This window comes from Eschrichtius robustus, chromosome 1 (genome assembly GCF_028021215.1).
Source record: "Eschrichtius robustus isolate mEscRob2 chromosome 1, mEscRob2.pri, whole genome shotgun sequence".
NCBI classification, from domain to species: domain Eukaryota; kingdom Metazoa; phylum Chordata; class Mammalia; order Artiodactyla; family Eschrichtiidae; genus Eschrichtius; species Eschrichtius robustus.
Window position 1 is genome coordinate 118,065,891 of NC_090824.1, and position 13,487 is coordinate 118,079,377.

Sequence of the window (13,487 nt, forward strand, 5' to 3'; positions counted from 1 at the left end):
CTGGTCTCAACTGTTGAAACACTCATTGTTTGTTCAGGTATTCCACAGATGCAGGATTTTCGCAGCCGACATCGGGGGTTTAATACACAGCTTGTGCAGGTGCATGGAAAGATTTCCATTTCTCTTCCTTAGTCGCACCGCCCCTGAAGCTCAGTTTTGGTTTTGACCCCACCTCTCTGTGTGCACCGCCCTCAGGGGTCTGTTCCTTGCCCAGGCAGGAGAGAGCAAAAGCAGCGGCTGCTTGGGGCACCCTTTCTCACTCATGTTGGGGCCTGGGTACTGGGGCCACAACTGAGGTGTCTGCAAGTTGCCTGCAGCAACGGGTCCAGCAAACAGTTGGAATAGACTGTGGTGCTGGCAAATGGGAGCAGGGGCAGCCCCCCCACCTCGTGCCTCTCAACAATGGTGCCTCGCTTTCCAGGCAGCCTACTCTTCCTCTAGGGGCATTCCTGGCCACGCCTCCCCTCACTCCCATCCCCTCTGCTGTATCTGCACAGCCCACAGCATTCCTCTCCCTGGATTCGTTCTCCCAGCCCCACGCTTTAGCACTCAGCCCCCTCCAGCATCTGCAGACTCTCGTCCCAGGCAGGGGCGCCCAGGCCTGATTCCCAAGGAGGCTTTGGGATGGGCAGTGCTCAGGCCCCCAGAACCCACGCAGGCAGAGGAGACCCTGGCCCGGTGGGGGGAGTGGGCCTGCTCAGATGGGAGCTCCTCCCCGTGCCCGCAGAGGCTGAAGAAGCTGGCAGTTGGGGGTTGGGAAAAGGTCTTATAATGGCGGCTCTGCCCCTTGCACATCACTTGACAATGACCCCTTGCTTTTATAGTATCTCAGGCTTTTTCTGCAGACTTACCCAGTTGTGGAGTTTCTTACTCCTGTCCCTTCAGGCTGTCTTTTCACAGCCAACAGCTGTCCCTTCCCTGGGTCCACGCTGCAAACCCCACTTTCCAGCACCCAGCCCCCTTTTGCAACAGGCGACTCGTGATTCAGGAATGTGCAGAGCAGTGGTGTAGACCCTGCATGCAGTTCTTACTTTGTCCTGCCTTCCACAGACCGTCTGCTGCATTCTCCTTTGATCCCCAAAACGTGCTTTTCTGTCACAGCTGATTCTCCCACTGTGAGGGAGTTTTTCTGAGTGTGGGGACCTCCGCTCACCTTCAGCTTCCCACCATGGTTGCTGGTCCCTTTTTTGATTCCTCTTTTCTTTTTTTTCTTTTCTTTCTTTTTTTTAGGTGTCCAAAGTTTTCCGCTAATGTTCAGCAGGTGATCTGTGAGAATTGTTCCATCTGTAGATGAATTTGCAATGTACCCGTGAGTAGCGACGAATTCTACATCCTCCTGTTCTGCCATCTGGATTCCCTCCCTCCTCCTTTTAACTTTTGTAATGTAGTAAATAGTTCCTTTTCATTTGTATTATTAATACTTTTAGTTTTCTCTCTTTTTCTTTATCAGTCTAGCTAAAGGATTTTAAATTTTGTTGATCTTTTCAAAGAACTAACTTCTAATTTTGTTGATTTTCTCAATTTTTTTATTTTCCTTCATTTATTGCACTCTAGTCTTTATTATTTTCTTCTTTCTGCTTCCTTTGGATTTAGTTTATGCTTCTTTTTCTAGTTTATTAAGGCAAAACTTTAGGCGACCGATTTGAGATCTTCTTTTTTAATACTGGTGCTTATAGCTATAAATTTCACTCTAAGCATATATTTAGCTGTTCCATAAGTTTTTTGTGTGTGTGTTTCCATTTTCATTCATTTCAACGTATTTCCTAATTTCTCTTGTGATTTAGTCTTTGACCAACTGATTATTTATGAGTGCATTGTTCAATTTCCTCATATCTGAGAATTTTCCAAATTTCCTTGTTATTGATTTCTAATTTTATTCCATTGTTGTTGGAGAACATATGTTGTATGATTTCAGTCCTTTTAAATTTATTGAGGCTTGTTTTATGGCCTAACATGTGATCTTTCCTTGAGAATGTTCCATGTGCTCTTGAGAAGAATGTATATTCTGCTCTTTTTTTCCTCACAGTTACTGTGTGTGTGTGTGTGATGAGAACACTTAAGATCTACTCTCTTAGCAGATTTCAATTATACAATACAATATCATTAACTACAGTCACCGTCATGTACATAGGATCCCCAGAACTTATTCATCTTATAACTGAAAGTTATACCATGTGACTGACATCTCCCCATTTCTTCCACCCTCCAGCTTTTAGCAACCACTGTTTGACTCTCTGGTTGTATGAGTTCAATTTTTTTAGAGTCCACAGATAATTGAGATCATACAGTATTTGTATTTTTCTGCCTGGCTTATTTCATTTAGCATAATGTCCTCTAGGTTCATACATGTTGTTGTAAATGGCAGGACTTCTTTTTTATGAAAGAAAGTATTCCATTGTATATGTATATGTGTATGGGGGGTGTGTATGTGTGTGTTTGTGCATGTATGTATGTATTTATATTTCACATTTTCTTTACCCATTCATCCTTTGACAAACACCTACGTTTTTTTCGATGTCTTGGATAGTTTGAATAATGCTGCAATGAACCTGGGCTTCCAAGGTCAAGGTTCTAGCTGATTCATTTTCTGGTAGGCGCTCTCTTCCTAGCTTGTCTTCTCACTCTGATGACGTTCTCACTATATCCTCACATGGCCTTTCTTCTGTGTACAGAGAGAGAAGTGAGCTCTCTGGTGTTTCTTCATGTAAGGACACTAATCCTATCAGATCAGGGCCCCACCCTTATGACATCATTTAACCTTAATTGTCTCTGTATAGGCCCTATCTCCAAATAGAGTTACACTTGGGGTAGGGCTACAATATAGGAATTTGGGGAGCATGCAAATATTCAGTCCATAACAACCCTTAACACTTAACACAATGGCTATAAATAGTCCTAAAATAGACTAAAGAAGGACCACATTAAAAATACGTGCCATTCAAAAAAAGCCATAAGACTGAAGTCTGGGAACTACCATGGCAGTTTGTTGGCACATGGATATGTATTGATTATTTTATTCACATTGAAAGAGTAAAAGGAAGAGAGAATTCATTTACAAGAAGACGTAAGAATTCTTTCTCAGAGAAAGATACCTTTGGGTACCACTGTTTTGTGAGGTGAGGTCCCATCTTGTCATCCTGAGCTGTGTTCACCCTAAGACTTCAGCCTTTCTGAATGTGGCTGGAGGACTCACAGGATGAGGTTGCTGAAGATCTATTTGCTTGGTGAAAGAACAATGCTTCAGGGTCAGAGTGAAGGAAAAACTCAGAGAAGAGCAAAATGCCTGACATTCAGTTTGCCATCGTGTTGGCTTTCTTCCATTTCTCCCTCCTCTCTACCCTTCTCTACCCTGTTTTTTCCTCCAGAAAGCTGACCTATATGGAGCACATCAATGGGCTTCCTCGCCCTTTAGCTTTTACCTGAAGACAATTATCCAATCCAGGTTTTAAAAGAGATAAGTTAAATGGCTGGAAACTGGTCACATGTCAAAATGGAGCTAGATAACGAAAGCTAGTAAGGCCTGAAATTGAATGAGGTGAAGGCCAAAGGAAGCTGATGTTGGGCAAAGACCTTCAGGGTAGGGACTTCCCTGGCGGTCCAGTGGTTAAGACTTCGCCTTGCAATGCAGGGGGTGCAGCTTCCATCCCTGGTTGGGGAGCTGAGATCCCACACGCCTCGTGGCTCGTGGCTAAAAAACCAAAACAGAAGCAGTATTGTAACAAATTCAATAAAGACTTTAAAAATGGTCCACATCAAAAAAAAACCTTTAAAAAAAAAAAAAAAGACCTTCAGAGTAGATGGAGAGATTCCCAAGCCAACATGCATAAAGCTGTAGCGGTTTTTAATATAGTTTGAGCCTTGATTGGTATGGGCCTCTAAGAGCTTTTATAGAAGCAAGAGAAAAGCAGATTTAATGCTCTGGGTTCTTAGCAATAAGAATTCAGATAGCAAGAAACATATCCAAGTATTTAAGTAATCACTGTGTTGCATAAGAACAGAAGACTGCTGCAGTCCAGCCTAAGTCATTATAAAGAAGAATTCAACTACATACTAACTCAAGAAGACAAAGATCATAGCTGTGAAGGAAGAACAATGATTTTATTTGGATCTGGATGTTGCATGGCATGACACATACTAAAAGTTACTTTCTCTGGAGTAAAATGCAGGAGATTTTGTATTTCTGGAGTAAAATATATTGGATTTTGAATTTCCAGCAGTATCATCTAAGATATTACAAGAGCCATGAAGTAAAGAGGGGGTAGTCATTCTTCAGGGCCATCACAATTGTCAAAATGAAAACAGCTCATATGTTATTAAATAGGAATGCTTATAAATGACTATTGCTGTGCTAGAGCTGGGGATAATCTAAAAGCCTCATAATTTTGCCCAATAGAGGGACCCATTTTCAGTTAGGCTGTAATCAGGAAGAAATTCTTTCACCTCAGGGGAATGTTATATATAATATGGTGTGTATAACTATGGTAGGGTTACCAAATATTATATGAGCCTACTTGGGCCTCCAGCCTCATACACTCCTCTCTCCACCACGTGCCATGTTCTGCTACTTTCATAGAGGCATGTATCCTACCTCTGAATACCAGGAACTTCTTGTGTTCTGTAAAGGAGGCCAGAAGGACAGGACTACTGTAAGAACTTCTGTGCCCAAGAGAGGGAAGAAGGCAAGAAGGCCAGGACCCTTCCCACTGAGAAGTGGAACTTGGCTTAGTTTTGCATTTGTTTTATGTGATGGGAAAGATGATACAAAAGAGCCAGCTAGAACAAGCCTTGTGGGTATGAGAAGGGAGAGAGAATTCATGCTGCACGTGTGTGTATGTCACTTTTGCTGCATGAGGGTCCCAGCCACTATGGCAGGTGGTCCAAACAGACTCCTGGAATGTAGCTGATCAGTCTTCCCCAGAAGGAAGAAGAAGAATTGGGAGAAAGAAAGCTTCCCTGAGAGGCTCCCTCACAAGCTATCTAAAGTGCTCAACTGATGTTTTATCTTTTATTTACTTTTTGTCTTAGATATTATCCTGAATGAGCAGAACGTGCCTCTCCTCCTCAGGAGTTTGTTGCACAAACTTAAGAATGATAAACACAGATCCCTTCCTAGAAATACAGTGCCATAAAACCAGACAGTTGGAAGGAAACTTTGATAACATCTAATGAAATCCAGTGCTCTCGTTCATGTCTGGAGATAAGGAACCTCAGGCCCAGAGAAGTTCAATGAGTTCCGCAAGGGTATCCAGATACTTAATGGTAGGAACAAGTATGGGGTTTACTGTCGCAGAGGTAGAGTTGACTACAACTCAGTATTTTATTACAAGTAAGAGCCATGTAAATCAATCACACCCTAGCTCACATACTCAGAAGGAATAAACTAAACCAAACGTCAAAAGGAAACAAAGTGTCCTCAAACGGCATTGCAGAACCAGTCTAGTTTCTTACATATAAGGTATCTCTCTTATTTTTATCTCAAATGATATTTTATTAACACTTAACCTGGTGGTGAAGCTGAAAAACTGTCTCTGTGTTATCCTAAGAATTACAGAATTACCAAGGGCTTCTGTAATGTGCAACTCACCTAGACAGAAATAAGCTGTGTTAACAGAGTATTTTGTTAACAGTGCTGTTTATCTGGTTTTCTCCATGCTGGGTATTGGAATTGTTATTGTAAAACTTAGATAGGACCCACCTAGCCCAGTGAAGGCTTATTTAACTCAGGATTTTGTAAGACTAGTAGTAGATGTGTTGAGAATGACTAAACTCACACACCTGAATGAAAAAACTGTCTTTTAATATTGATATATCTTTTAATATATATCAGAACTGAAAACATCATAAAACAATTGTTCTTAACTTTGAGGGAACTTTTTGAGATCCTGAGGAAATTTATGGATATATCTTCCAGAAAAATTTTTATACACAAGAAGTTTTAGTTATAATTCACAGAATTTCCATAGACCCCAAGGTCCATCCACGGAGCCCAAGATAAGGCCCTCTGCTGTATCGTGAGTTCTGGTATCATCTTTTAGTTCTTCTTTCAGCCATTTTGGCTAAGGGATTGTCTCTGTTCTGGTCCAATCTGCATGACTTTCCTGCATCTCCTTCCTGCTTCACCATACTTCTTTTGGGATACTTCTTTTTTGGGATGTCATTCTCTAGGTTCAGGGGCCTTAAAATTCCACCCTGAGAACTCCCTTTATGGGTGCATTGTTTTCACTCTAAGAGGTGTAACAAAATTCTGGCTGCCAATTTTACTTTAATGCTAGGAATGACTTTGGTTCCTTTCTTTGACTCTATATGCCTCTCCTTGTCTGTCTAATTTCTAATGGTTCCATATTCCCTCCAGAGCTTAGAGGATAGGGGGAAGGGGAAAGTTTTATGTTGTGTATGTATGCTGTATATAATTAGGGTAGCCGTATAATTTATAATCAAAACTGGTACACTTTGGGAGTAAAAAAGGTGTTATCAATAATTATACCCACACATCCAGCACTGTCCTGACAAACTAGGCCATATGGTCCCACTAACCTAAAACTAAAGTACTGCTTGCTTTCCCTTTGCCCTTGTTGCTTGGGCATATACCTCTCTCAGGGGTCTTGTGAGAAGTAGTGGTTAGAACTTGGAAATGAAGAGGCCTCCAAGGTGAATTCAGAGCTAGAACCCAGTGTAGCCCCTCTAATATGCATGGGACAAAGCCTAAGTAGGTTTGTGACTCATCACTGGTTGTTGAAGCTACTTTGCAATATAGCCTGCCAGATATGGTAACCCCTGGTGTTAATGCTGCAGCTGCACCAGGCTCAGGAACTAACCTGTGTGCTTTCTTATTTTTCCTACTTCTTGGAAACCCAATCCCACTATATAATTCATGGGTCAGAGTTCCCAGTGGGTGTGAATGATTAGTGGGTGTGAAATGGTCAAATAAGAATACACCAGGGCTGCAGTAACCAGGCTGGAAGTTGGACATTAGCACTTAAACCCTCCTGTCCCAGGGCACACTCAAAACACAAAGGTGGCAAACCAGAGTCAAAGGCAGAGCACAGAATGCTCAAGTAAAGAAGCAACTGCTTTATGCATTCACCTGTCAGTGGACATTTAGGTTGTTTCCATGTCTTGGCTATTGTGAATAATGCTGCTATGAACACAGGGGTACATGTATCTTTTTGAATTACAGTTTTATCTGGATATATGCCCAGGAGTGGGATTGCTGGATCATATGGCAACTCTATTTTTAGTTTTTTGAGGAACCTCCATACTGTTTTCCATAGCAGCTGCATCAATTTACATCCCCACCAACAGTGTAGGAGGGTACCTGTTTCTCCACACCCTCCCTAGCATTTACTATTTGTGGACTTTTTATCATGGCCATTCTGACTGGTGTGAGATGATACCTCGTTGTAGTTTTGATTTACATTTCTCTGATAATTAGCGATGTTAAACATCTTTTTATGTGTCTGTAGTCTATCTGTATGTCTTCTTTGGAGAAATGTCTATTTAGTTCTGCCCATTTTTTGATTGGGTTTTTTGTTTTTTTGATATTGAGCTGTATGAGCTGTTTGTATATTTTAGAAATTAATTCCTTGCTATTTTTTAATCGAGTTTTTCTTTTGATGTTGAGTTGTATGAGCTGTTTATATATGTTGGATATTAACCCCTTATGAGTCATATCATTTCAAATATCTTCTCCCATTCAGTAGGTTGTCTTTTTGTTTTGTTGATGGTTTCCTTTGCTGTGCAAAAACTTTTAAGTTTAATGAGGTCCCATTTATTTATTTTTGCTTTTATTTACTTTAGGAGATGGATTCAAAAAAATATTTCTGTGATTTATGTCAAAGAGTGTTCTGCCTATGTTTTCCTCTAAGAGTTTTATAGTATCCAGTCTTACACTTAGGTCTTTAATCCATTTTGAGTTTATTTTTGTATATGGTGTTAGAGAATGTTCTTATTTCATTGTTTTACATGTAGTCCAGTTTTCCCAGCACCACTTATTGAAGAGACTGTCTTTTCTCCATTGTATATCCTTGCCTCCTTTGTCACAGATTAATTGACGATAAGTGCGAGGGTTTATTTGTGGGCTCTCTATCCTGTTCCATTGATCTATGTGTCTGTTTTTGTGTCAGTACCATACTGTTTTTATTTCTGTAGCTTTGTAGCATAGTCTGAAATCAAGGAGCATGATTCCTCCAGCTCTGTTCTTCTTTCTCAAAATTGTTCTGACTATTTGGGGTCTTTTGTGTTTCCCTACAAATTTTAAAATTATTTGTTCTAGTTCTGTGTAAAATGCCCTTGTTACTTTGATAGGGATTCCATTGAATTTGTAGATTGCATTGGGTAGTATGGTCATTTTAGCAATAATGATTTGATTAATTTTGTCTTTTAACCTTCCTACTACCTTTCTAAGTGGTTGCTCTACTACCTTTACTGTATGTTGGCCTTTACCAATGAGATTTTTCCTTTTGTAATTTTCATATTTCTAGTTGTGATCTTTTCTTTTCCACTTAGAGAAGTCCCTTTAACTTTCCTTGGAAAGCCAGTTTAGTGGTGCTGAACTCTTTTAAGTTTTGCTTGTCTGTAAAACTCTTTATCTCTCTTTCAAATCTGAATGATAGCCATGCCATGTAGAGTATTCTTGGTTATAGATTTTTTTCCTTTCATCACTTTGAATATATTGTACCACTCCCTTTTAGCCTGCAAAGTTTCTTTTGAAAAGTCAGCTTATAGTTATGTAACTTGTTGCTTTTCTCTTGCTGCTTTTAATAGTTTCTCTTCATCTTTTTTTTAATATAAATTTATTTATTTATTTTAAATTTTTGGCTGCATTGGGTCTTTGTTGCTGCATGCGGGCTTTTCTAGTTGAGGTGAGTGGGGGCTACTCTTCGATGCGGTGTGCGGGCTTCTCATTGCAGTGGCTTCTCTTATTGAGAAGCACAGGTTCGCAGGCTTCAGTAGTTGTGGCACACAGGCTCAGTAGTTGTGGCTCACAGGCTCTAGATCAGAGGCTCAGTAGTTGTGGCACATGGGCTTAGTTGCTCCACGGCATGTGGGATCTTCCCGGACCAGGGCTTGAACCTGCGTCCCCTGCATTGGCAGGTGAATTCTTAACCACTGCTCTACCAGGGAAGTCCCTCTTTATCTTTTTGATATTTTAATTATAATGTATCTTGTTGTAGTCCTCTTTAAGTTCATCTTGTTTGGGACTCTTTGTGATTCTTGGGCCTGGATGTCTGTTTCCTGTGTCAGGTTAGGGAATTTTTCAGCCATTATTCTTCAAATAAGTCCTTGCCTCTTTTTTCTCTCTTCTCCTTCTGGGACCCCTATAATTCAAATGTTAGTATGCTTGATGTTGTCCCAGAGGTTTCTTAAATGACCCTCATTTTTTAAATTCTTTTTTATTGTTTTCTATTCAGTTTGGGTGATTTCCACTACTCTGTCTTCCAGTTTGCTGATCTGTTCCTCTGTATCATGTATTCTACTGTTGATTCCGTCTGGTGGGTTTTTTTGTTGTTGTTTGTTTGTTTGTTTGTTTTTGCCACATCATGGATCTTAGTTCCCCAACCAGGGATCAAACCTGTGCCCCCTGCAGTGGAAGCACAGAGTCCTAACCACAGGACTGCCAGGGAATTCCCTCTAGTGTATTTTTAAATTTTAGTTATTATATTCTTAAGCTCTGTTTGGTTCTTCTTTATGTTTTCTAATTCTTTGTTAAGATTCTCACTGTGTTCATAGAGGCAGTAATTTGAAAGGAGCCTAGTCAGACCCACCTGCTGATCTTGAAGGGCCTCCTGGTGAGGCAAGAGGCAACTAGGACTCCCACTGGGAATATAGGCACTGGCAGCAGCCATTTTGGGGAGCTCCTTCTATCATGAGGTCACTGGTGCTGGCAAGCGCCATACTGGAATCTTTCTTCTAGTGCATTAGCACCAGGAACTGACCCGCCCACCAGTGGACCAACAGCAGTTTCAAGAACTCCCAGGCCACACGGCCATCTGTGCAGGGACCTAGCCCTTCCCACACATGGGGTGGCAACCACCACATGAGGCAGGACATGACAGCCAATCAGGCTGGGGACCAGTCCCTCCTACCAGTGCACCCACAGTACTCAGCCCTGCCACAGCCTGGGTAGAGGGCATCCCTAGAGCATATAGCTCTGGTGACCAGAGGCGAGTATGCTGCTGGGCTCCACAGAATGTCTCATAGATGGTTTCTCTGTAAATAGTTGTAATTTGGGTATGTCCGTGGGAGTAGGTGAGCTCAGGGTCTTCCCACTCCACCATCATGGCCACCAAGCCTTCTCTAGACTGTTGCTTTAACAAGTTTTTATCTTTCTGAAGGATACAAAGATACATCTGCCTTTCCATGTGTAGGCATATTATAGGCCATTGACACAGTAGAAATAGTGTATGGGAGTATGTAACTTGCTCCATCAAAATTCCCTTATACAGTAGTAAGTAGAACCTTGAGTACTGATATATCTCAACACTTGTGCTAATGGTATAAGAAAGAGGATAGGTGTGGAGGTAGAGGAAGGTAATATATGAACAGAGTCCTGAATGAAATGAGAGAGTGAACCATGTCAAACTCTAAGGAAGAGTGTTCTAGTCAGAGGGAGCAACAAGTGCAAAAGAGGTGGACACATGCTTTAGTTTTGAGGATCAGCAAGAATGCCAGTGTGGAGAGAGAGGAGTAGGCAAAAGTTAGGGGAGCATGCAGATCATGTGAAGTCTGATAGGCCTTCATAAGAATGAGTTTCAGTTTAAGTATGGCAGGAAGCCACTGAGAGTAAGCAAGGGAATTACCTGATCTGATTTGCATTTTTAAAAGCTCACCATGGTTGCTATATGGAGAATGAATATTTGGGGGCAAGTATGGAATCAAGAAAGACATTGCAACTGTACGGAAGTGGTGGCAGGGTGGAAGGAGTTTAGTATGGAAGGAGGGAATGAGAGGGAAAACTTTGTTCTGTTTCCTGGCCAGAACCCCATCTCTGGTTCATCATTGCAATAATATTCTTAATATTGTTTTAGGATTCCTTATTCTCTTGGGCCTTAAATAGACGTTGTAGTACATGTAGTAATGCTTCTAGGTAACTTGAATGCTAGTTACAGTTGGAGACTAAGAATTTTTTTTAATGTTTTATTGAAGTATAGTTGATTTACAAGGTTTCAGGTGTATAGCAAAGTTATTCAGTTATATATATATATATACATTTTTATATATATATTCTTTTTCACCTTCTTTTCCATTATAGATTATTACAAGATAATGAATATAGTTCCCTGTGCTATACAGTAGGTCCTTGTTGTTTATCTGTTTTACATATAGTAGTGTTTAACTGTTAATCCCAAATCCCTTATTTATTCCCCCCCACTTCCCTTTTCCCTTGGGTAACCATAAATTTGTTTTCTATGTTTGTGAGTCTATTTCTGCTTTGTAAATAAATTTCTTTGTATCATTTTTTTAGATTCCACATATAAGTGATATCATATGATATTTGTCTTTCTCTGTCTGACTTACTTCACTTAATATGATCATCTCTAGGTCCATCCATGTTGCTGCAGATGGCATTATTTCATTCTTTTTTATGGCTGAGTAATATTCCATTGTATGGATATATACACCACATCTTCTTTATCCATTCAGCTGTTGATGGACATTTAGGTTGCTTCTACGTCTTGGCTATTGTAAATAGTGCTGCTATGAACATTGAGGTGCATGTAACATTTTACATGAATTAGAGTGCATGAGTTAGAGTTTTCATATTTTCCGGATATATGCCCGGGAGTGGGATTGCTGGATCATATGGTAACTTTATTTTTAGTTTTTTAAGGAACCTCCATACTGTTCTCCATAGTGGCTTCACCAGTTTACATTCCCACCAACAGTGTAGAAGGGTTCCCTTCTCTCCACACCCTCTCCAGCATTTATTATTTGTAGACTTTTTGATGATGGCCATTCTGACTGGTGTGAGGTGATACCTCATTGTAGTTCTGATTTGCATTTCTCTAATAATTAGTGATTTTGAGCATCTTTTCATGTGCCTGCTGGCCGTCTATATGTCTTCTTCGGAGAAATGTCCATTAGGTGTTCTGATCATTTTTTGATTGGGTTGCTTGTTTTTTTGATATTAAGCTGTATTAGCTGTTTGTATATTTTGGAAATTACTTTGCTGTGCAAAAACTTATAAGTTTAATTAGTTCCCATTTGTTTATTTTTGCTTTTGTTTTCATTACCCTAGGAGACAGATCCCAAAAAAGTATTGCTGCGATTTATGTCAAAGAGTGTTCTGCCTATGTTTTTCTCTAAGAGTTTTATAGTATCCAGTCTTACACTTAGGTCTTTAATTGATTTTGAGCTTATTTTTGTATATGGGGTTAGAGAATATTCTAATTTCATTCTTTTACATGTAGCTGTCCAGTTTTCCCAGCACCACTTATTGAAGAGACTGTCTTTTCTCCATTGTATATTCTTGCCTCCTTTGTCACAGATTAATTGACCATAAGCACGAGGGTTTATTTCTGGGATCTCTATCCTGTTCCATTGATCTATGTGTTTGTTTTTGTGCCAGTACAACACTGTTTTGATGACTGTAACTTTGTAGTGTAGTCTGAAGTCAGAGAGCATGATTCCTCCAGCTCTGTTCTTCTTTCTCAAGATTGTTCTGGCTATTTGGGGTCTTTTGTGTTTCCAAACAAATTTAAAAATTTTTGTTCCAGTTCTGTGAAAAATGCCATTGGTAATTTGATAGGGATTGCATTGAATTTGTAGATTGCATTGGGTAGTATGGTCATTTTAACAATATTGATTCTTCCAATCCAACAACATGGTTTATTTTTCCATCTGTTTGTGTCATCTTTAATTTCTTTCATCAGCGTCTTATAGTTGAGTACAGGTCTTTTGCCTCCTTAGGCAGGTTTATTACTATATATTTTATTCTTTTTGATGAGATGATAAGTGGAATTGTTAACTAAGAATTTTTTGTGGATCCAAGGCACCTGATTGTATAATTTTCTCTAGCAGTGTTCAGAAGCCCAGGTGTATAATGAAGAAGGCAGATGGTTTAATTAATCTCGAGTCAAGGCTTTGCTAGACATGTCCGGGGGATGAACAAAGGGGCCAAAATAATATTACCACAATTCTCACTAAATGTTAATATCTTAATCCACTACATAATCATATTACAAGAGAATATTACATGGTAAAGAGAGGAGGGTATCAAGGTAGGTAAGAGGACAGTAAGAGGAATGGTAAAGAGAGGATGGGAGAAGGAGGGGAAAAGAAAGAATGTCAGAAGGTACTGTCTAACAAAATTAATTATGGGGCTTCCCTGGTGGCGCAGTGGTGGAGAATCTGCCTGCCAGTGCAGGGGACACGGGTTCGAGCCCTGGTCTGGGAGGATCCCACATGCCACGGAGCAACTGGGCCCGTGAGCCACAATTACTGAGCCTGCGCGTCTGGAGCCTGTGCTCCACAACAAGAGAGGACGC

The 13,487-nt window shown here is 40.4% G+C and overlaps 1 protein-coding gene across 5 annotated transcripts in view; it reads left to right on the forward strand.

Moving 5' to 3' along the window:
- Positions 1 to 13,487, forward strand: part of TEX9 (testis expressed 9) — a 227,406-nt gene that overhangs the window by 82,791 nt on the left and 131,128 nt on the right. For 3 of the 5 annotated variants that reach the window (XM_068552103.1, XM_068552111.1, XM_068552120.1), the window contains one exon: positions 1,231 to 1,309. The exons of 1 other annotated variant lie outside the window; for it this stretch is intronic. In XM_068552103.1, coding sequence (XP_068408204.1) covers positions 1,302 to 1,309 — 8 coding nt within the window. In that variant the 5' untranslated portion in view covers positions 1,231 to 1,301. The remainder of the gene's footprint in view (positions 1 to 1,230; positions 1,310 to 13,487) is intronic. One more of the 5 variants, XM_068552093.1, reaches the window with a different exon arrangement.